Source organism: Leptonotus elevatus, chromosome 8, assembly GCF_054856555.1.
Source record: "Leptonotus elevatus isolate MCC_2025b chromosome 8, RoL_Lele_1.0, whole genome shotgun sequence".
NCBI lineage: Eukaryota > Metazoa > Chordata > Actinopteri > Syngnathiformes > Syngnathidae > Leptonotus > Leptonotus elevatus.
Genome location: NC_141246.1, coordinates 4452281 through 4476462, shown reverse-complemented (window position 1 = coordinate 4476462; position 24182 = coordinate 4452281). Strand labels below are relative to the sequence as shown.

At 40.4% G+C, this 24182-nt stretch overlaps 1 protein-coding gene across 5 annotated transcripts in view; it reads right to left on the bottom strand.

The window, feature by feature from the left end:
• lrba (LPS-responsive vesicle trafficking, beach and anchor containing) overlaps window positions 1-24182 on the bottom strand; it is a 199847-nt gene that overhangs the window by 86913 nt on the left and 88752 nt on the right. For 3 of the 5 annotated variants that reach the window (XM_086082314.1, XM_086082316.1, XM_086082315.1), the window contains exons 36-38: window positions 18487-18653; window positions 965-1089; window positions 833-847 (exon numbers count right to left, since the gene is read on the bottom strand). In XM_086082314.1, the coding sequence (XP_085938440.1) occupies window positions 833-847; window positions 965-1089; window positions 18487-18653 (307 nt within the window). The remainder of the gene's footprint in view (window positions 1-832; window positions 848-964; window positions 1090-18486; window positions 18654-24182) is intronic. The other 2 variants (XM_086082317.1, XM_086082318.1) reach the window with 1 other exon arrangement.

Below are 24182 nucleotides of genomic sequence, written 5' to 3'. Positions count from 1 at the left end.
TTTGTTTCAAAGGTGAAGTGTTTAAAATTACAGAAGATTTTAAAAGTTGGTTGATGGGTTTTATTTCGTCATTTCCTTTGTTTATGTGTATTCAATTGTATTCCTGCCATTTCCTCGAGTCCTGCTATTTACGGCAGGAATTTTAACTGGAACTTCGGGATCCAAAATTAAATGCTGCATAGTAAAACAAGTGGAAAATGTAACAATTCACAGTTCTTAAAACCAAGTATTTTTAAGTGGAGCAGTAATATTATTGTGAAATTGATGTAGGTATAGCATGTTCTGCTAATAATTGTTAGTGTAGTTTTGTGTTCCTGCTGTCCCCTTTCCAGCTATTTGTGGAGCTCTGGGACAAAATATTCATTCAATATTCACACAGAGTTACTCCGCCCACACCAAACCTCTGCCATTTTCAAGCAGCCATATTACACTGTCACACAAGCAAGTTAAAACCAAAAGGTAAGCAGAGCTGCAGTGAGTTTTGATGGCCAGATTACAACAGTTGTCCACATGGTGGGGTTGGGGCGCTACATCTGCTTCATGCACATATCTGCACACAAATTGAGTGTAATTTGGCAGCTTGGTGATGAAGTGCTTCCTGCACCAGTGAAAATATAAGCCATACCCGTTTTGTGGGGCAGCCCTGTCTCATGCAAGTGAGCCAGGGTTGGTCACAGACATATTAAGACACCTTGGAAACCATTTTAAATTGTGAAAAAAGCACAATATTTTTTTTTTAACGTAATCATACACCTTAAAATTGGTAACCTGGAGCCACACTATTCCCAAATGCATAGTAGGAAAATAAAAAGGGAATAGAAATGTTACTCACCACTGATACTTGCCACTGTTTTGCAGCAAAGAAACAGAAAAATAAACATTTTACAACCCGTTGCTGCTCAGATCACATCAAGTGAATTCAATTTGATACCCGCCGCTAACAGCTAGTAGCAAGCCGACTCACCGTGCTCGGCGGCGCCCTTGAGCGTGGCCTCCGAGTGGGTGGATCCGGACGGGTTCCTGACGAAGCGCCGTCGCCGTCTTAAGTCGTCCTCCCAGTTGTCCAGGCGCCAGAACTCCCTGGGTCGGCTGCAGCGAGACGGCGAGAGGTACGAGCACATGTGTTAGCAATTACCCAGCCAGCGTGCTACGGCTCGGGCCCGGCATTAGCGCTCGGGCCGGGCTCCATAAAGCCGCCATTGTTGTGTCATTTTTGGTAAAAACCTTGAGAACAGCGGTCGCCAACTGGGCCGCGGGCCGGTACGCATTTGCGGGACATTTTATTTTGATAATCAGGTGCATCTGCTCTTTGTAAACAGAAGTAAAAAAAACAAACAAAAAAAAACGTCCATGAATTAGCATTAACTTTCAAGTACAATACATTTAATCTTTAGGAACTGTCTTCAAAGTGAAACAAAATCGGACATTTAAGTGCAGTAGTAATTTTTTTATTTACTTACAACTTAAAATACACGTAACCTAATTTTTTTTTTTTACTTTTTTATTTACACTTGTACGACATTGAATAATGCTAAAAAAATATATCAATGAGTCATCCCCTCCCATTTTCTACCTTACACATCATAATGAATGGAAAACATGGATAGCGGTACGAAAAAAACGAAAATGTCGGTTATTTTGCAAACTAGTCATGTGTCGAGTGTGTGTTGTCGGTGTGCAGGGGCGACACGGTTTATGGTTTTAGCGGCGCGATGGCTGATGGAAGGAACCCCGGCGTGCTTTATGCTCCATCTGGGGGCGCCTCACAAATCTTCCTCTCTAATGGCAACGATCACACTGCGGCCTTTAAAAGAGCTTTGCGGGAGAAAATGACGACAATTTCTCCAAAACGGGCCTCTTAAAACCAAGAGTGTATGTGTGTGTGTAAGGAGGGGGGGGGGGGTGGTGTATGGGTTAAAAGGCATCATCATGCATCAGCTAAGCTTATGGATAAAAACTATTAAGGTCACCACCAAGGCCAGAATGTTAACTCAAGTCAGATAGAAAATGATGAAGTTTTGTAAAAAGTCAACTGGACAAGCGCTACAAGAAAGTGGATAAATGTCATCATATCTCATTGCATGTGATTGGCTAGCGACCAATCCAGGGTTTACCTCACCAAAAAGTCAACAACTTTCTATTATTACGCTGTCACTATAAAACCTATGAATTGCATCAGAGTAGCTTAATTTGAGATTGCAGCGGTGCCTTGAGATAGAAGTTGAATTTGTTCCGTGACCATGCTTGTACCTTAACACACGCATATGAGGGCTTGACAATATATTGAAAAAAATATCGATATTGCAATATTGGAATATCGCAAATACATGCAATAAGCGTCATATGGAATTGTTTGCTTTTATCTGAATTTGACAGTTTGTCAAACACAAACTTAAATGTGCATCACCATCCAATAGTTGAACATTAGCTAGGGTCATTTACAATTAATTAGTTAAGAATACATTAATTTTTGCTACATGAAAAATTGTACTCTTTCATTTGATAAGTAAAAATATTATTTCTTTAAGTACATGTTAAATATCAATATCGCAATATTCAACAACTATATCGCATATTTTTCCAATATCATGCAGCCCTTACACATCTCAAATCATCTTTCCTCATTTAAATGAATGGAAATGGCATTAATTTGTCCCAGCCCCCCAAAATGTTTGTGTTTTTAAGAATGAAAAATAGTCTATAATACTGTACTTAGAAATAACAAAAATAAATGGAATGTAAAGAGTAAAGTAGATTGTGCATCATAATTTAATGCTGCAATTCAATTCATTGTGCCGCTCCTTCTGGTGTGCTCACCATCACTGGGAAGTAGTGTCATGTAAAATCATGCGGATATAATTGAGTAAGAATATACTTTTTTCTAATTCTACGGTAAGAGTGTCAGTAAAATACTGTAATAGTCATTTTTCACAGAGGATAAAGAATATATGCCTGTGAGGATTGTTATATACGGCTTAAATTGGTGCTCCACTGTCAAATATGCATTGCCTCTAAAACTGCGGCTATTGATGCTAAGCATTAGCATGCTAATGGTGTTTCCAATCATTAGCATTAAACTCATTCAACGCCAGCCATTTGCACTGATCACAAACCTGCCAGTGATTTTACAGAATATTGTGCTCCATCATTGAGATTTTATGAATAACAGACTCTTCTTTCACCAGAAAAACAAATCCTAACCATATCAATCCCTCCGAGTAAAAAAATTAAAACGTATCAAACGACATAACGTGACTTGAAGGCTCTTTTTTCAAGAATCGTGTCCATTTTTTTTGCCAAAGTGCCGCTATTTTTGTTCACTGCTCGTATCTTAACCTATACCTAAATCTGGTCACTCGTATCTCAAAGCAACCTCTTTAACTGGCAACTCGTCCAGGTTCTACCCCACTTCTCTCTCGCCGGTAACTATTTTGGGTCTTCAACCTTTCACGCGTGTCCCTGCAGTGTGTTTGTCTGCGATAGTGTGTGCGCACTTCATCATTCTGCCTGCGATGGCATTCATGTAAGGAAAATAATTATTTAGCTCTGGATCAGGACACAACATGTCTCTCAACTCCCGAAAGGAGGTAGTAGGGGGGCGGAGGGGGGTTGGGGGGGGGGGGTCCTATATGCTCCTTGCACAATGCACATTAATCCATCAGGGGGGGTGAAGTGGTGAGCTGGTGTAATTAGTCATAGGAAGGATGGTAAAGTATGCAGGTGGGGGTGGGCGCCGCACAACCTCTGCCAGTGTCGGGCGAGAAGGGGGTGACAATGGGGGTCCTAATGACGGCGGCGCGTGAAAGATACCTCGACCGCTTGCGCTTCCGCAAAGGCGATAAATTATTCAGCGCTCGTTCATCCCGCTCGGGCGTGTCCTTGGCACGATTTACTGCAACGCCAGCGCCGCCGCGCTTCAAAATAACAACAATTAAAATAACAAAAGGGGGGCCGACGTGCGGCAGATCACGCGGACCACTTTTGTGTAATTACTAATTAGCGTGCTCGTAAAAAGGCATGTGGACAGCTTTCTCGTTAAGTCACCGGTCTAAATACAGCGAGGGGAGAGAAAGATTTATACGGGTTAGCGCTGATGTCATAGAACAGTACATAACATTAAAAAAAAAAAAAGTGTCTGAGGTACACGAAATGCTACCACCGAAGCGAACGTGTGATAAGAAACCACAGCAGGATTCTTGTCCCTGATCCGGCAGCTCAGATTTAATCAATAATGCACAGCGATAAAAAAAATTTTTTTATTTACAACTGGACGGTGCCGGATGTAACCGTCATGACCACAGTACAAAACTGCTTTCCAAAACACCGAATGTGCCAACGCTTCAGTCCACACCTCCTCTAGTTCCGAAGAGAAAAGATCATTCATTTTCCTTCGAGATTCAAGACGTGCGGCAAAATACCCTCAGAACAGAACCGTCGTATTTCAAACCCAAACGACTTCATCTAACATACTAACAGCTTTAACCCAAAATGGCTGACTTCCTGTTCATGGACATGCCATGGGTAGTTGAGTTTTGAGAGTCTTGCTATGATTGACAATTTTTCTTCAAGGTCCATTTTTCCTGCAAGTTTCAAACCCAAATCTCTAACTTCCTGTTTTTACTCGTAACTGATGTTTTAATAGCACAATTGCTCTTTTTTTTTTTTTGGCAAAGAGAAATTGCTGGCCTTAAACACAAACGCATTGTGCTTCTTCAACGTCCCCCTGTGGCCTTTTCGGTGTGTTTAAAACAAATGATTTGCCATCCGAGATGGGCAAAAAATGCCGTTCTAAGCGGCATGAAATATTTTTCCTTCCATTCCTGAAGGAGTGAGCGAGTACGGCAAAATGTCGGGGCTATGTAAATGATACAAGATGACCTTTCCTGCAGCGAGCGAGCGAACGCGCGTTCATATATCACCGCAAGTGACTGCACTTGGGCACAAACAGTCATACATAACCTTTTCCACTAAATTAATTTGCTTGTACGGTCAATGAGAGGCGCGGATTTCCCGGCCCTCGCTTATTTGACATTAATGCCGCTCGCTATTGGCGGCCCCCTTCAAATTGCTCAAATTGCCGCTGCCGTGCAAAGCGGGGGATCATTTTTTTTTGTTGCCGCCATTTGCATATAGCGCGTGTTGGGGCCGAAACGGCGAGATTGAGGATTTGTCATGTGGGGCGATCACTGCCAGGCTCTTTTGACAAAGAGCCGGTTGCTCGGGCGAGTCTCCTCCAGACTCAAATTAAAAATAAATAAAAAGAGGAGCAAACACCTTCCTGCCAAGATTGTTTGCTAGATTAAGTCCCACCCGGGTGATTTTTTCCCCCCGTGCACCTTTAAGGAGAGCATCTACATGTGTGTATGTTAATTCACCTTTACTAATGTTTGGCAGATGAGGTAATGTTAGGGTCGCAGAAACACTATACTGGCTTCCAAATGACACCACTTGTCATTTACGGCAACCTTCAAAGGGTTCTTACTTTGTTTTTATAAACCTTTTATTGCCATTTCTGGTATAAACGTGTCCAATCATAGTGGTTAGTTGTGTGCTTTTATGAGGTATGATGGTGTAAAACTGTCCTTCAAAGGCCATACTTCCGCGCAAACAGAAGAGCAAAGTCAATCGCCCATACTTTCTTTTAAATGAAGGTTGAATTGCATTTATTATGCTAGAGTTGTCTAATAACAGCATTTTATGGTGTATTTTCCATTAAATTTGCCGCGTAAAGCCATCCTTCAATGATCATACTTGCACTAATACTGGGAAAAAAGCCTATTTGCCCTTACTTTGTTTTAATTTAAACCTTCATTGGTGTTTCTCACGCTGAAGATATTTAATAATAATAATAATTGTCACTGTAAAACTGTCCTTCAAATCAATGTAAAGTTGTCTTTTAAAGTGTATACTTGATGACAGCGAAGAGGAAAGCCAATCACCGCTACTTTGTTTTGGATTAAATGTTTATTGGTGTTTTGACAGTGAAGATGTCCAATAATAAAAAATAATAGCGGTGCGTAAAATTGACCTTCAAATCGCATACTTCTCCTAAGGCAGTAAAGAGGGAAGTCAATTGTCCTTACTTTGTTTTAAGTGAACTTTTACTGGTGTTTTGGGTGCTAAACATATTTCGCAACAGCCACTTGGAGTGCATCTTTTAAAGAAATGTTGCTGTACTTACGAAAAGATGTTGAAGGAGACGCCAGTCGCCCATACTTTGATTGAACTAAACTTTTGTGTTCCACTACAAAGGTTTTTGTACAAAATATGACTATTTTTCCAAACTGAAACGAAAAACAAATGTAAACACTCTGGTTTTATTCTTAGAGTTGAATCAATGCAACATATGACATCAAGAGAATTTAGTGGGAAACTGTAAAAAAAAAAAAAAAAAAACACACAACATCTTACGGTAGGCACTCAACGTAACTGCTTTCTTTGTACAAAATGCAACAATATTCTCCCAAGAAAAGCTTTACGAATAATTTCTCTTCGTCGATCCCTGTATACTTTTGAACAGTCTGCACACAGACGGAACTACACACTTTTAAAGCAGTCCTGCCAATTACCTCCAATTTATCCAAGAGCTTTCAAAAAAAGCACTCTGGACTAAAACAAGATGCAGCGATGTTGCATCCAAGCAGCTTGTGTGGATCAAACGCGCTCCCCAGGGTGCGAGGCAAAGGGGCTCCCGGTACCCCGGCACTAAATGAAAGGATGCAAATTGAGCCCTAATTATCAGCCGCTTAATGCGCGCCTTTGCAATTAGCAGCAATTACACTCAGTAAAAATGGAGTTTCAAAAAAGGCGGTCAATTACGCAATAATTATCGTCACTATTTTATCATGAATCAAACGTGTGATGTTTAAAACATTAAGTAGTAAATATTGATCAAAGTCGGCAAAACAAAGTATCCCGCGCTGAAGTGGCACCATCTGTATTTTTGATGAAGCTTCACATTTCCCCCCCCCCGTGTTTTTTGACAACAGGCCGTTACGGCCATTTATCACCGCCGCTGCCGGGTAATGAGGGGCATCCGCCGGACCCAGGTTGCATAATTCTGCCATTACTGGCCCATTTTAATAATCCCCTGACCTCCAGCTTTCAGAGATGCTCTTGAACGGCGGTGACAAATCTGACGGCGCAGCCCCGCGTGTCCGTCACACCTCGAAAAGTAAGACAAAAAAAAAACGGTGGAGGAGCTCAAGGTTGGATAATTTGCTGAGGGGGATCAAAACAAGAAATATACAAACATAGACGATCATATTGTATCTGCTGTATTGTTTATAAAATGTCACAATAAAATAAAAATAAAAACATTTTGAAGTGAGCTGATCCAGATAAAGCAAGAAAGCGTCACCCATTACGGAGCCTTTTTTCATGGACTTTGTCCCCAAAATAGCTTCCTCAAAACAAAATGGCCGACAATGAATTTCAGGTATGGGTTCTTGAAGACTTTTTCGTGCGTCCTGTTTGGATAGACATGTCCATGCAATTATTGAGTGACTTTTGAAGCGGCTCATGTTTAGGACCCGAACATACATACGGTTTCACTAGCATAAACACGCTTGCAAAAAATGTTTGCGTTTTCGAGAAGCACACCCCCAAAAAGCCCGCTATTTGGATAATATCAATAGCGGTTAAGTTCAACACTGAGGCTCTTCCTTCTTGCACGTCTTCTTTACATGCCCCCGTTTGTTCCTCAGCGGTAGCAGGAAGTGCTGGATTCCCAAGATAAAGGCCATTTTTTTGGGGGGGGGGGGGGGGGGGGAGCAAACGGCAAAAGCGGCAAAATAAATGACCTGCTGGCGCCGGGGCGTAATTACAGCTGCGGTTGAGTGTACCAATCTATCAGGAGGAAGAGAAGGTGGTGAAGGTGTTAGTCAAAGGAGATAGCCTTTGACTAACTACTGGCCCCTGACAATCGATACGCGCCACATATTGCACCTGGCGAGAGAAAGTGCGGCGGTAAGACTCCTCAATGGTTTTTCATTCAGATATTGATCAGCCCACATTTTATCGTGACCTTGGCCATATACTTTCTTAAGGGTATATGAAACTCATAAATCTGAGAGTTGCAACCGCAAGTCCAGTCGAGAGCGGCCATCTTTCATAGCGCCCAATGAGACATTCCAGAGCCGTTAAGCAGACCGTGTTGAAGAAGAGCCAAAGACATTATTACAAGAGAATGTTTCCCCGAGTACAGTGGTGCGCCTTGACTGACGACTTTCATTTGTTGTCTCAAAACACTCATTTCGAACCACCTTTCTCCGCTGAAGTGGAAGGAAATGCATTTAGCGATGCAGCCCCAAAACACAACTTAAAAATATATTTTTTTTTACAAATTGCATTCTACAGTATTTAACTTGATGCAGACATAGACTAATAACATAATTAATAACAATGCAAATAATTAAACAGTTTTTGTATAATATATAAATTAGGACTGGACCAATAAGGATTTTTTTCTTAGGCCATTTAATAATATTTGGCAAAAATAAAATTATGTTAACCGATTAAATGGACGATTAAAAAAAAAAAAAGCTAATAAAATAACATATTTCTTGGTCCCTTAACGCGAACAACAATAAAGATATGAATTACAGGTCGAACATCTGACTGGTTTACAATACTTTGACCTTTTGTATTTGTTTAACTTTAAAACAGAGAATTTTTTTTAATGTGGAATAAAATATACTGTCATCAGTTACAACCCATCCAACTTGTCACGAAGCTGTTTGAGTTATTTAGGAAGACCATTTAGAGTTTTAAGAAAGTTGCATGATGTCATTACCAATTGCTGACAACTATTTTTAACTGGCGTTACAAGAGATGCTTGAAACTACACGGTCGGGCTGCACAATATACCGAAAAAAGATCGATATCGCGATACTGGTCCATGCAGTATGCATATCGCAAAGACATGCAATAAGTTTCATATGGAATTTTATGCTTTTATCTAAATTTGACCAGTCAGACGCTAACTAAAATTGAACATCATCGAGAGGTAATTACAATTGATTAACTAAAAATAGATTGACTTTGCTTATTTTGCGGCGTGAAAAAATTTAATTATTTCATTAGATAATAAAAATTTAATTGCTTAATTTACATGTTAAATATCGCAATGATATCGATAACGCTATATTCAGCAACTATATCGCATGATTTTCCAATATCGCGCAGGTGGCAAAATAATCAGTCAGCAATTTTAAATTGTTGTGATACAAAACCACACAAACTAATAACATGAATGAAAATAACAAGAGCCATTTTTAAGCTGAACACAAAGTCAAAATGTAGTAGAATTAGACGAGATAACTTGATAAGTTAATGATTCTAATTAAAGCAGTTTGTGGCAGAAAAAAAAAGTATGTCAACTCAACAGCTAGTCTTCATAATTTGAAATAAAATGACTTTTTTGTTGTGCAAAACGATGCACACATCTTTGCACTTTCTTTGGTAAGCATGCTGTCTCTGAGCTGTAAGGCTCATGACATCAATAAAAAAAAAATATATATATATGTATATATATGTATATATGTATATATGTATATATATATATATATATATGTATATATGTATATATGTATATATATATATATATATGTATATATATATATGTGTGTATATATATATATGTATATATATATATATGTGTGTATATATATATATGTATATATATATGTGTATATGTATATATATATGTGTATATGTATATATATATATGTATATGTGTATATATATATGTATATATATATATGTATATATATATGTATATAAATATATGTATATATATATATATATATATATATATAAATATATAATCAGCAAACAAGGTTACCAAAGGTTCCAACCCATTAAAAGACAAGAATGAATCGTCATTTCTCGATGACATCATCATCCATCTATAAATGCGAATGAAAGCACGTCATCATCAAGTAGCCGTTGAACTTGACCTTCTTTCCAAATGATTTGAGCAAACATTTACATCTGCGACGCAGCTTTTCGGCCGTGTTAACATATTAACATATGGACATCCTCAACTGTCAACACGCTCCGCCGTGACACGTTGTTGCCATTCCTCCGCTTGCCCCGGCTCCACTGTATTGTATACACAGCGGCGATAAATGTTAGCATTTGGGGGCTATATTGTTGTAACGCCGTATTCGCGAGCTTGGTCACACGACACATCGGATGCTCGCCGACTCGGAAACGTCCCCCTTTTTTGTCCGCTGAAAAGTGTCCTGCGATATCCGCGTCCATAACAGGAGGCAAGATTGCTTACATTTCTCCGTAATGCATGTTTAGGATGGATCGGGGCGAAGGCTAATTGTTTCTGAAGCAGTCGGACGAGATGAGAGCGGCGGGACGACGACGGCTGTTTCCGCTCAGCGTTGACGTCCAGTTTGTGTTTCGATTTGTTTATAAGCAGAGCAAAAGACATTCGGAGTTTTTAAACGGTTACAATAGACAATGTGAACGATTGCATGGGGTTACCACGGGAGTTCCGTTCTGAAGTTTGTGACATGTTTACCAATTCGATCTGCGAAACTGCGCTCACAAGTCAAAGCAAAAAACTAAATTCAAACAGCAGCAGGTGTCATGGCTTCCGGGCCAGTGTGTCAGCTTGGGGTTCAATTAAACAGTCGCAGATTGAACACTGTTTGACAATATCTGAGTAAAATGAGATGAGATCATGACTTCACAGCATTCATTTATTTTTGAACATGTTTGGTGGTGTGCTGTGAGATTTTTCTTAAGTTAAATGGCTGCCTTGGCTGCATAAAGACTGGGAAACATTCTAAAAACAGTTGAGTCAAAAATAACCCAACTATGGGTCAAAAAAGGACCGATCCTCTACTTGGGTCAATTTGATGCAACTTTGAGTCAAAAAATGCGTCTTTCAGCGTAAAACAACTTAGAAATATTGGTCAGATCTTTTACCTGGATCAAAAAAATTGGGTCATTTTGTATAAAACAACCCAGAAAGTTGGGTCAAAATGACCTATTAAGTGGATCGGTCCATTTTTGATCCATAATTGGGTTACTTGACCCAACTGTTTTTAGAGAGGGCAAAGGTTGATTTTTATTTTTGGGGGTATTTTTCGGGGTAGGGTGAATTTTGGCGATCATAACAAATTCGTCCGAGACTGCCGTCATTTCCAGCATTTGCTCTGAGAAATATCTTGTTTGAGTGTAACTCAGCAGATTTTATTTGATTGGACTTTTATGACAAACATCCGCTTTTGAGTGTTTGAAAACGGATGGCGCTGCTACAAATGGGCCTAATTTTGGAACTATTTACTCATTTGCCCAGCTTGTTACGTACGCTGATTTCTGTACACCGTCGACCTTTTCCCATGCCGATCTGAGGTACCCTGCGACCAGAGGGAAGGATGTTGTCTTTATCGCCACTTTAGATGATTTTTTTTCACTCTCGCTTTCATCCGTCCTCTCTCCGTCTTCCTGCCCGTGTCGTGTCACGCATTTCCGAGGGTGCGTGTACACTAAACGCTGATAATCTCCATTGACATGCCAAAGTCCTCTTTCCTTTTTCAACCCTGTGCCGGTAGCACTAAGAAGAAGAAAAAAGAAAAGAAAAAGAGAATCTGCACGCAAAGGGGCGACGTAGACGTACTGCAGGCCTCGGGTTTTGAACGCGTGTGATACATTTACAATTATGTATCATAATTGTGATTTAGGTCTGGAAAGGAGAAGCGTCCCCGGAGAGATTCATCAAGCTGCCGCGGCTTCTCATGCGCGCATTTGTCTTGTGAGGTGAACAGGACTGTCCTCGCCGTGGCGTGTGCACCGTCTGTAGGAAACTCGCCAAAAGGGCGGTGAATCTCAGCAAGGCCTTTTTTTCCAAGTCAATTTCATGCTCAATACTCAAAACAAGCATCAATCTTAATGCCACGCACACGCGCATGCATGTCGCAAGTACCACTTAGTTGTACTTGAGCTCAATCTGGTGCTTCTCCGAAAAAAAAAATCCCTGCCCAAAGACAGTTCGGTTGTAGGGATGTTCGCTACCATTTTATTTTTCAGACCGAAACTGACTACACACATTTTTGTTTCAATATAAATAAATAATGACAGTGTTTCCCCCAGCTAAGTGCAAACCTCCCCAAGCCCCTCCCCCCCAAATCCTGTCGATGGATAGTAGTCGCTGCCGCTGTGCGCACTTATTTCCCCGTGGACAAAAGCCGAATAGTTATTGCCGGACATCGGGCGGCCGGCCGGCCGGCTGTCGTCCTGTTTGTTGTCCACAATCCCCCGTCGATGAAAACGTTTCAGCGCTTGTTGTTGGTTGGAATTACCGCAAATTGTTGTCAAAATCCAGCACCCAAAATTATTACTTAACAAAAATGTATTATTTTTTTTACATTGGACTAACGTTTACTTGATCTGAAAAACTGTTTTCTACAACTACAGGAATCCCCAGAATCGAATTTGTTGTTGTTGTTGTTTTCCTTTCTTTTTTTATATATAAATCTGATAAATTTGGTCTAATTCTGAATTGTGTTTTTTTTTAATTGTTATTATTTTTATTCTAATCATACCAAAAAAATTGATTCCCCAAAATGTTTTTATTTTTATTTTCTAAATTGGAAAACATTTCTAACTTCTAAGTATTCAGATTTCTGGGGGGGGGGGGGGGGGGGAGATTCCGATTCCAAAATTATTTTCAGATTCAGATTCTTATTGTTGTAAGAAGAAATCAACATTAGTTTTCCATTTTATGACCCCCAATTTTTTTTATTTGAATCAAGTTTTCAAAATTCAAAGAATTGTTTTCTGAATCTGAACAAATCATTGGTTGGTTTATTTTCTTTTAGTATTTGACTATCCATATTATTTTTGATGGGGTGCACAAGGTTATTAAGGTTAAAGTAAAAAAAAAAAATTAAACATTCAAAAAGTACAGTAAAATGTACATCCGACTGACTTTGAATCCATTTTGTCGCATGTTCTGCGTCTATTTGTGTGTGTTGTGCGACTTTCTCCAGGGGACATAGTAGCAAAAATGACACAGGATGAAACATTAATGCTGATATCAATAGTTTGTCCATTACAGGTCAGCTAACTGTCCGGCGGAGCAGTTACAAAGCTGTCCGTTTCCCATCTCGCGATCAATACGGGCCATACTGTTTAAATTTTGCCCGTATTGATTTCCTCGGCGGCGCGGCGACCTCGCATTCGTCTTTTCTCTGAAGGGGCGGAAGATTTGATTTAGTGGGGAAAAATTGGAGTGCACATCACAAAGATTTTTCGCTGGGCGGGGGTGTGACAAGCCAAAAAGATGGATGTCCCTCGACTGGGAAGCCTCTAGCCTAAGGGTGTCCATTAGAGCGCCTCTGCTGCAGAAAATGAGCTGCTCGTATGAGGAAGAGGAGAAGGAGGAGGTGGGAGGGAGGCGAAGAGCCCCGGAATAAAGCCGGAATAAAAATGGATGCTGATGCGGCCATAAAAAGAAGACAAAACCGCCAGAGAAATGGCTTGCATCCCTACGGGCGTCCTCCAGAATTGTTTAGGATGTAATGTGCGTCGTAAAAGGAAATTGCTCATTAAAACAATCACGGTTATATTGTGCCATTTCCAGACGCGTGTCCTCAAACGCTTCAATCTGCACCATCCATATTGGTTTACGTCATCCATATGGCCGTACGCCCGGAACTCCCGCTGAGTAGGTACTAGAAATAGCACCTGTTAGGACGATTATAAAGGCGTATGGATCCAGATTTTTCAGCATGTCCCGGTTGCCATTCTGAACAAATTAGCTAAGGGACAGAAGGTAAAACACACCTTGTGCTCTAGTCACACACAATGTCTACTGCTGTAAACAAACACAGAGCAGCTCAGCCTCTGGCTCGTTCGCATCATGGCTAGCGATATGCTTTTGGCAGTGTGTCACACTTAGTCTCAAGCAGTAATATAGCGTTTTTTCCTGGCTCAAATTGAGGCATCATCCTGACTATGATGGGTGACTATCGATACCAGGTAGCGGTATTGGTGCCAATACCAGTCTTATTTTAAGGTATCGGTACTCATGGCGGTGACCGATACCATTATTGCCTGTTAAAGTTAAATAATATATTGGGATATATAGGTCTTTATTTAAAATCATCTGTCATTTATAGGGGGGTATTTAATTTACTGGTGGTATCGGTATTTGGTATCAGTAGCGGTGACTACTCAAGACGTGCGTATCGGTCGGGGGGGGAAAGTGGTATCGAACATTCCTAATTCTGACCATGCGCCATGACGTGCATGTAATGTGTAAATTCAACTGACTCGCTTCCATTTTTTACAGGCTGGAGGTAGTGAGCAAATAAGGTGGAGGTGGCCGCCTCTGAATTTCGGACACAGGAAAAACCCTGAATAGTAAAACTGTTCAAACTGTTGCAGTTGTACTTGTCTGCATTGTTCGCTTCTTAAAACGGAAACCAAGTATTGTTGTTGCCCTAATAGAAGACAAACTATTGATGCTGCACTGAAAAAAAAAAAAAGAGACAAATTATTTAATTAATTTCATTTCATTTATTTAATTATAATAATTCACTGCCTGGGAAAGCTGCGCAGATCCAAATTTTGGTTAAATGGATACTTACATTACTCATGGCGCCATTTTAAGCAGTAAAAAGTTAATATTTTGTCAAGAATCAATTTGATAACGATTACTTTTCGTGATCAATTAATACCTTTTAAAACAAATTTCGACACTTGCTGTCAACTAATGATGACATCACCTGTGCTGAGGAAGTAGGTAATGACCAATCATGGCTCACTTGTTTTGGTCAGCAAACTGAGCCATGATTGGTTGTTACCTACTTCCTCAGCACATGTGATGTCATCATTAGTCGACAGCAAGTGGCAAAAAATTGTTTTAAACGGTTAAAATAATTAGGTTAACAAATTGATTCTGGACAAAATATGAACTTTTTACTGCTGAAAATGTCTCAGTGAGTCAAGTATCCCTTTAAACCACAACATGTATGCAAGTAATCTTTTGCCCTGCCTTAGCCACTGACATCTGCATTTTAGCCCGTTTTACTGCAGCTTCTCTTTTCTCCAACTCATCTCACGCTTGGAGGGGCGAAGTGGCTAAGAGCCACTTTTACAGAGCACTTCATGCGCCTCAAGCCTTTTCAGACTATTTCGTGATTATACGGTAAAGAACTTCTAATGTCGTTAAAAGTGGTCGGTGGCCGAGCAGTTTGGATATTTGCGGGCCAGCCTATTAGAACGCAATGAAGACAAAAGTATGAGAAACGGGGAAGAAGGGTGGCCACAGGGCGGCATCCTCCGTCATGTCGGCCGACTTTCTAAGAATGACGGATCCTGACCCGGATAAACACGGCGTGGATAGACTGCGTCAAAACATGCGATGTTCACTCTCACTAGGAAATAGGGCAAGCCGACGAGTACACGAGAACAGGTAGTCCAGTCCCTCCCTATCCGTCAGCTTTCCGGCAGACGTCCTGACGCGGGATGTGACAGACGAGGGCGCGGAAAACGACGGATGCTGCCTTTTGTCTGGCGGGCGGGAATCCTCAGCGGACGCGAAGCGCGCAAACATAAAAGACGGAGGCGGGGAAAAAAAATTACAACTCACATAACGCCTGTTTCCTCCCGAGGCCGCGGCTGCCGGGAAGCTGGATATTAAGACACAAATTGCGTTCAGGCGGGTCACGGTGATATTAGACGGCGGGAACAATTCCCAGCGGCAGACAGAGATAATATTTTCATTCCCCGACTCTTTATTGAAGGGAAACTTTGGGGAATATGTTTTCTTATGTTTTTTTGTTTTTTTTACATGGCGGGTGTGTGCAACAAAATGGTTGTAATGTTGGCTGCATTATTGTCTTTGTTTGATTTGAAGAACATCTTCCCCAAGAGGCTGCAGGTGCACGTGTTCCTTTTCATTTTCACAAAAATACTTTGTCTATTGTTTTTTATAGGTAATATTATAGCGTTTGTATTTGTTTTGTTTTTTTGTGTTTTTTCTAATATTTGTGCAATTTTCACTTGATGTCGTCACTCTTTTAAATTACTGGCCTAAGTCGTAAAAAGTATATACAGTAGAAGTATTTTTTATTTTTAAACTTTGTATAATTAAAAAATAATAATAATAATTTAATTTTAAATATCAAGTAAAAATATCAAGTGGAAATTGCACAAATATCAGAAAAACAATTTAAAAATACAAACAGAATTTTTTTTTTTTTAATTGTGTTTTTTTCTAATATTTGTTAAATTTTCACTTGATATCGTCACCTTTTTAAATTACTGGCCTAAGTCGTATTTAAAAAAAATTATATACAGTAGAAGTATTTTTTATTTTTAAACTTTGTATCATTTTTGTGTATTTAAAAAAAAAAAAAAAAATTTAAATATCAAGTGGAAATTGCACAAATATTAGAAAATAAAAATAAAAATAAATAAGACAGTATTTTTTTTTTTTTATTGTGTGTTTTTTCTAATATTTGTTCAATTCTCACTTGATATCGTCACCCTTTTAAATTACTGGCCTAAGTCGTATCATAAAAAAAATTATATACAGTATAAGTATTTTTTATTTTTAAACTTTGTATAATTTTTTTATTTTTTATTTTTTTTTTCTGTCTGATCCATCATGTTTCTGTTTGTGAAAAATATCTCGCGCATATGGGTGCAGGTGTTCCTTTTTTACGATTTTCTCCACGCCAGATGTTCCCCGCAATGAGAGCCCCGCATAGCTCTCTGCCGCTCCGGTGCGAAAGCTGCGCCACCTGACCTTCACGGTAATTGACCAAAAATATTGACGTAACGGCACCGGACTGATTGTGATTTATGAAAAGAGCGCCAGCGCTCCGAGGCCCCGCGCCAATGGCTCGGCGCGCCCATCGGCAGCCATTAGGAAAAGCATCAATAGCCGCCACGGTCGGTAATGGGAAACTTTGAGGCTAGCGATTGTGCAGAAGACCAGCAACGGCCTTTGTGCGTGTACACTACAAAAGAAAAGGAGAATAGAAAAGCGGGAGACGTTGACATGGAAGTACAAGACGATAAAATGGATGTGGAAACAAAAGCGGCTACAAAAGGCGGCAGCCTAACAAGCATCATCAGATGGCTGTTACATACTCGGTATCGTAGAGTTGCAAACAATGGAAGAGAGAACGATTTCTGATGTCACAATTGCTATTGCTTTTACCTTTTCATCTAATGTGACTTTGCATGATCAAAAGTTCATTGAATATTTGTGTATGTTTTGAGTTTCTTCCATGTAATATTATTAATCTTCTTCCCTTATATTCATTTTACTGCATGTCTTGTATTTCATAACATTCCAATATTGCTTTTTGCTTTTTACTCGTTTGAAAAAAAAAATCCTAAATGCTTTTTACATGTAACATTTGTGTATTTTTTCTCATATTAACTTATATTAATGTATTTTGTGTCTAATGTTCATTATTATTTTTGAGAATTTCTCTAATATTTTAGATTCTTCAATTAGTTTTTGTATTTTCTGCTAGTTTTTCCACATTTCCATATCTGAAATTTTACAGATGGTATTTGTATTACTTTTTGATATTTTCTTGTAATATATATATTTTTTAAGTCTAACATTGTTTTATTTTGTCTAATATTTTGGAATTATGTCAAATACTTCTCTTTTGGTCGAATGTTTGTGTATTTTTCATCTAATTTGCTTTTTTGTTCTATTTTTCAATTATTTCTGTATTGTCTAACATTTTTGTATTTTTTATTCAACACATTTTTTCGTCTAATATGTTTTTACTAATGAAATGTGGAAAAATGAAAATAACGTCCTTGCTATTAGGGGTGTTTAAAAAAAATTATTTGGCATTATATCGCGCAATTCTCGTATTGATTCAATATGCAGCCGAATCGATTTTTAAACATCAATTTTTGATGGAAATATTCAACAAAATGTCTAACTTAGGGTTCACATTTGAAGCATGGAAACATTTTATAGTAATGGAACATTAAACCTGAAAATTTGATTTCAATGCTGTTCAAACATGAAACTGATTGCAACAGATTGTTTCTTAAATACAGCGGCTCACAGTTATAAGCCTGAAGTACATTTTCATACAAATCTTACAGTGTACATGTACAAGTTTACTGATAAGTATTTTCTAAATTTAAATTAAAAGAGGAAAAAAAAAAAGCTAAATGACTTATAGATTCGTATTGGGATTAATCGGTATTGAATCGTGACCCAAGAATCGTGATACAGATCGAATCGCAAGGTACTAGGCAATTGATTGAGTGTGAATGGTGGTTCGTCTGTGTGTGCCCTGTGATTGGCTGGCAACCAATTCAGGGGTGTACCCCGCCTACTGCCCTCGGACAGGCTCCAGCACATCCGCGACCCTCGGACAGACAATTAATTTTTAAAAATCCAAGCACACTGAACCTGGATGTGACTTCTCCCAGCCAATCAGAACTGATGATGTCAATGATGACAAGAAGTACCTGGGAGAGGAGGCTCCCCACGCTCCGTGCTTGTCGGTGAGGATGTTGACGATCTTCTGGATGAGCTGCGTGGCCGTCACGTGGTCTCGGTACTTGGCGGCGCGGATCAGGTGATCGCACATTTTCTCCTCGTCGCGCTTCTCCGCCGAGTACTGAGCGCAGTTGGACTGGAGGAGAGAAATATAAAAAGAAAAAGAAAAAGTGGGTAAATTGTTCAACTGTGGCGCACCTCCGCTTTCCAACATTTTTAAGGTACACAGCACATTGAAAATCCTCACAGATGGCTTTCCCCTGCGTACATCCTCAACAACTTTGAACATTATGAACTACGAACACACCGTGAACAAAAGGCAATGAATGCAATGATTTAAAAAATAAATAAAAATAAAAATTAAGGCCTTCAAGTTTCCATGAGAGATGGTGCACCCCCAACCCCCCGAAAAAAATACGAGCACATGATAATTAATCATGTAAACGTGGTCATGGGGGATATAATCCAACTTAAAAATGTGTAATTATACTGCCATCCACACTGCTGCACAAAGAGGGCGTACCCCGTTAATGTAAAATCATTCGACCAGGATGTCATTACAGTTTTAATCTAGTGCACCCCCCCCCCCTCTTACCGGTGCTATTTAGGAATTCCTAGCAAGCTTTTCCAAGGAATTTTCTCAACGAAAATGCACCGAGTTATGGTGAGGAAAAAGGGGGCAACGAAAAAAAAAATAGCGTTGGTAATTTCAGTCCTGGTGTCATGTTGATTAATAACAGTGGACACATGGCTACTAATGCCCTGCGGCACACCCAATCACACGATACCCAGGACATTTTTCTCTGTCGGAATATGTTATCGGGACTCAGCCTTTGAACCGGCGCTTTTCCTGCTCAACTCAAGTGAAGAGCGGCGTTGACTGTTCCACATATCCCGCAATAAAATTAGTCTTATGAGACGATGATGCATGGTTGGTGGTTAGAAACGCATTTCCCAAAAGTTCACTTCATGAAATTGCTTCCTCTTCATATCTGACAGAAGATCCATAGATATAAATCACATTAGAGGAGGCTTTTTCTGCGGGCGTAAGCGCCCTAATTATCAATCTATGTCTCTTTGTGCGTCATCAGAGTGGGCCTTGACCCTCCGGGCAAGCGTGATGAGTAAAAGGGAGTACAACGGCGGCAGAATAAAGGATGGTTTGGTAAACGTTTGGAATGCAGGCCACAAAATGGTGGCTGCGAGTGACCATCTTTGTTTATCAGAGGATGTTCAGGCACTAACGTATTGGGGGAAATGTACAAAAAAATTAGCACGTGAGATGGCACAAAGTATCATCGGGCCGCAAATGGCAACCGGGCTGCGAGTTTGAGACCTTTGCTTTAATTCATTTGCTCCCAAAAACGTATAAATACGTTCTATAATAAATGTTTTAAGTGTTCCAAAGACATATTCATACGTTTTTTGGTTGTTGTTTTTTATGCTAGAGCATAAAGAAGGCTCTGATGCAGCCTCTCAACTGCAGAGAACGGTTGAAGAAATGGTCGTTATTACAAAAACGGCCAGCAGGTGGCAGCAGAGCAAAAGAGATCAATCAGGGCCATGTTTTAAAAAAGCTAATTGACTCACAATTCTAAATAGATTTGTGAATAATGATGAAACTTGGCTATATTCTAATGCTCTAATCTTTCTTTTGGTAGGTTCCATGTTTTTATAAAAATAGAACACAATATTCTGTGGGCCTTGCAAAATCTGTCAAAATCCAGCAAAACAGCCGGGAGCGAAGGGGGTTGCTTCAGTGAAAATGGCTGGGAGCGAATGAGTTAAGCAGCAAACGAGTGCTGTGGCAGGATGCTCTATAGAGTTGAGGGACTGCAATCATGCCTTGGGTGATGAGTCACATGCTGCTTCACCAAGTGAAATGCATTACGTGATCACATCTACCAGGATGCTACGTTAAAATTTCCATTACACTTGTCTTGTTCCTGCCTGCGATTTGCAAAGTCTGCAGTCTGATGGCACGAGCATAAACAAACAGTTCATTGAGCCTTCCCTTGACCAAAGCCAAGGTAGGAATGGTTCAAATTCAAAACCTCTCCCTCAGAATTACCGGCCAAAACACATAGCAAGCGCCATGAAACCACACCGTTAGGCTTGTTTAGAAGCGGTAAGAAGAAATAGCAGTTAACTACCCGGGTCACTCCCATAAAGTGGACCTGAAAGTGTTAATGAAGGTCAACACGACAAAAAGGACAGACGCGGCAGTCTTTTCGGGGGAATGTTGAGGGAAGCACGCACACTAAATTAAATGTTCCGGGTCGCTTGACAAACATCGGTAGCCACGGCAAAAGCTCTCCAGGCCCATAGAGTTTGTCCACAAAATGGCTGCCTTCCTGTTCATTTTCAAGCATGACCCCCTTGAGACTTTTTCATGTATCCTGTCAAGACAAGCGCGTCCACTGAATTGTTTTGATTGGTGAAACTGTTAAAGGTGAACTTTTTATTTTTTTTACTTTCCATGCCTCTTTTTTTCCATGGAATTCAGTCCCAAAATGGTGAATCAAGCTAAAATGTTTCAGATATGGGTCCTTAAGACTTTTTTGTGTGTGCACTTTAATGATAGACATGTCCACCAAATTCTGTGTCGATCGGTGACACCGGTGTTGGGGACTAAAATTTGTCAAACTTTGCAGGCCATTTTGAATGGAATGCATTCAAAAAATGTCTGCTTCCAACCAAACCAGCTGATCACCTGTCCATTTAGTCCATTTAGTCCTTGAGACTTTTTCGTGCATTTTGTTATGATAGACGTGGTCACCCAAGTTCGAGTTGATTAAAGATACTGGTGGTGCCGGAGTAAATTTTCTCCCACTTCCAAGGTTCCTTTTTCTTGGATTTTGCCCACAAAATGGCTTCTTCAAGCCAAAACGACTAACTTGCACTTCAATTTAACGGAGTGACTTTTCCCCAGTATACACAAATTAGTGAGCCTTTGGGCATGTTGAAGACCCCCAAATGCAAACAATTAGCTGGAATAATAATAATAAACAGCATCTGCCACTTGGGCCCTAAATACTTGTTCTGGCATTTACCAAAACGGAATGCCACTTTGCCGTGATGACTTGCGACACTTTAATAGTGGGCAGCACCTCGCAGGGCCCAACCTGCCCGAGTAGACAGCACCTCGGCGGAGACCAAAGGATAACAGTTGGCGTTAATCGAGTCAATTACGCAGATTCGCGTCTCCCGCACTACGTTCACCGGTCAAATAAATAAAAGTGGATGTATTTTGGGGAGGAGGAGGGAGGGATAGTCCGGGAAGTGACTGTGAGGTGGAAAAAAGAGGGATTATCTCCAAAAACCACATCATGGTACAAAGTGGCAACCTAGAGACAAAACCATGCTTAAACAGACAGTCCAAGGTTACATTTGTAAAAAAATTAAAATCAGTGTGTGTGTGTGCACAAGAACTGGCCTCGCAAGCTGATAAGTTCTTATGCAAGCAGGAATGAAAAAAGTATTGAATACATACACAAAATTGACCTAACAGGAAGTCGGCCAAAGGCGCAGAGAATGTTTGGGGCGGGGAAAGTTAGGCCCCCGACACCGGTTTCAACGATCGAGGTGATTGGCTGGGCACGACTATGAAACAGACGTAGGAAAAAAAATCTGACGATAAGGAACAGGTCAAGCATTTGGATCAAATCGAATCTAAAAGATTTCCAAGACATTCTAGAGACGAATGTGTTGCCCAATACAGAATCTGGAAGAAGTCGGCAAAGAGCGTTTTGACTCTGTACCGTATACAACGGAGTCTCAAAGAATTTCAAGAATTAGTCACAGCCACCTAACTCATTTGCTCCCAAAAACGTAAAAATCTGTTCTATTTTAAGGATTACCAGTCCCAAAAACGTATGTATACGTTTATGTTTTTTTTTATGTTAGAGCATACAGAAGGCTTTGATGCAGCCTCTGAACTGCAGAGAACGGTTGAAGCAATGGTAGTTATTACAGCAGAGGTGGCAGCACAGTATAAGAGATCAACCAGGGCCACGTTGAAACAAGTTGTTTTCCCCAGTGTTTTAAACAGATTTGTGAATAATGATGAAACTTAGCTATATTGTAATGCTAATTGCTGCAAAACGGAAACGGATAGAAATAAAAAAAATTCTCATCTTTCTTTTGGTAGGTTCCATGTTTTTATAGCAATAGAACAGAATATTCTGTGAGCCTTGCAAAATCAGTCAAAATCCGGTAAAACAGCCGGGAGCGAAGGGGGTTGCTTCAGTGAAAATGGCTGCGAGTGAATGAGTTAATAATAAGACAATTTTTCCCAATTTTCACCACGTTACAGTTTAGTGTGCTATATTTTTCACATGGGCATGTCCTTGACTCTGAAGTCTGCATGCAAAGATGGCAGCAAACGTGGAGTGATGGACTAGAGGGTTTCATCTTGTACGGAGGAGACGAAGAGGCTGCCATCTCAGCGCGGTGACCATTCCATTAAAGCCTACACAAGAGGAAGAGGAGGAGGAAGATACTTTGTGCTGCGTTAACCTTGATGGCCGCTAGCAGGGATCTCTTTCAACTGGATTAGATTTTTTTTTTTTTTTTTGCCCCCAGAGAGAGGAAAGAAGAAAAAAAATCAATAGTGGGGAGCGGCGGCATGACAGCGGCATCATTCCAGAATTGAAGTGGCTGTCAGCCATTGTCATTTGCTGACTTTTGTTCGCCATTGTTCTTTTAAACCCTCATTTTTCTCCCTTCCTCGTCTGTTTCTCCCCCTCGTGCGCATTGTCTGAATTCCCTGGTGGTGCTTTATGTTGCAATTTGGAAACTCCGGGGCAAGGGATCAAGCGCAAGAGGGTCTTTTTATTTTATTTTTCGGGGGAAAAACAATTTCCTGATGCCCATTCTACATTTCCCCCCCCCCATCCCCTTTTCTGTTTCCCCCATGTATTTTGCATTCTGGGTTCCCCGCCATCATCCGGACCCCATTTGTTGTAAAGGAAACCCCGCGGGAGTACTTGTCAACGCACGTGAGAAATTGGAGACCCTCGCAGAGCGACGGCCCGGCGGATGTGCCGCCGAGAGTCAAGAGATTGCAAATCAAGCGCGCTCGTGTCCTCAAACAGAGCCTCAAATCCCCATCTCCGCTGTTTTTCTCATATGCGGCACCACCCTTGGACCTTTCCTCTGTCACTCTAATTGATAAACAGAGGGCTGATACGGTGTAATGAGCCTGTGTTCTCCTGCCAATTATGCTGGTTAACCCACACAACCCACTGAGAGGAAGAGAAGGAGGCATCATGTGACAAGTGCAGCATTTAGATAATGATGAGTGAACTCACACACTCCTTTATTTGCATGTGGGAGAATTCGGTGGAGTCTTTATATGCACGTGTGAAGCTTATGGCTACAAAGTTATCACATAAAATAAAATAAAAAATTAGACCCCAACACCAGTTTCCCAGACTAACACGTAAGTGGGTGGACCTGTTTATCATAGGAAAGACCAGAGGTGGGCATTCCATCGATATTGTTAATGACGGACGCCCTTTTTGTTGCCGATTGATGGGAAACTTCTAAAAATTGACTAAGCATTAACGGATGTGGGTTTTCGTCCGTCCATGTAATCCATCAATAAATTTGTCCCATTTTGGTGACGGATTAACGAACACTGACAAATGCAGATCTCGAACGA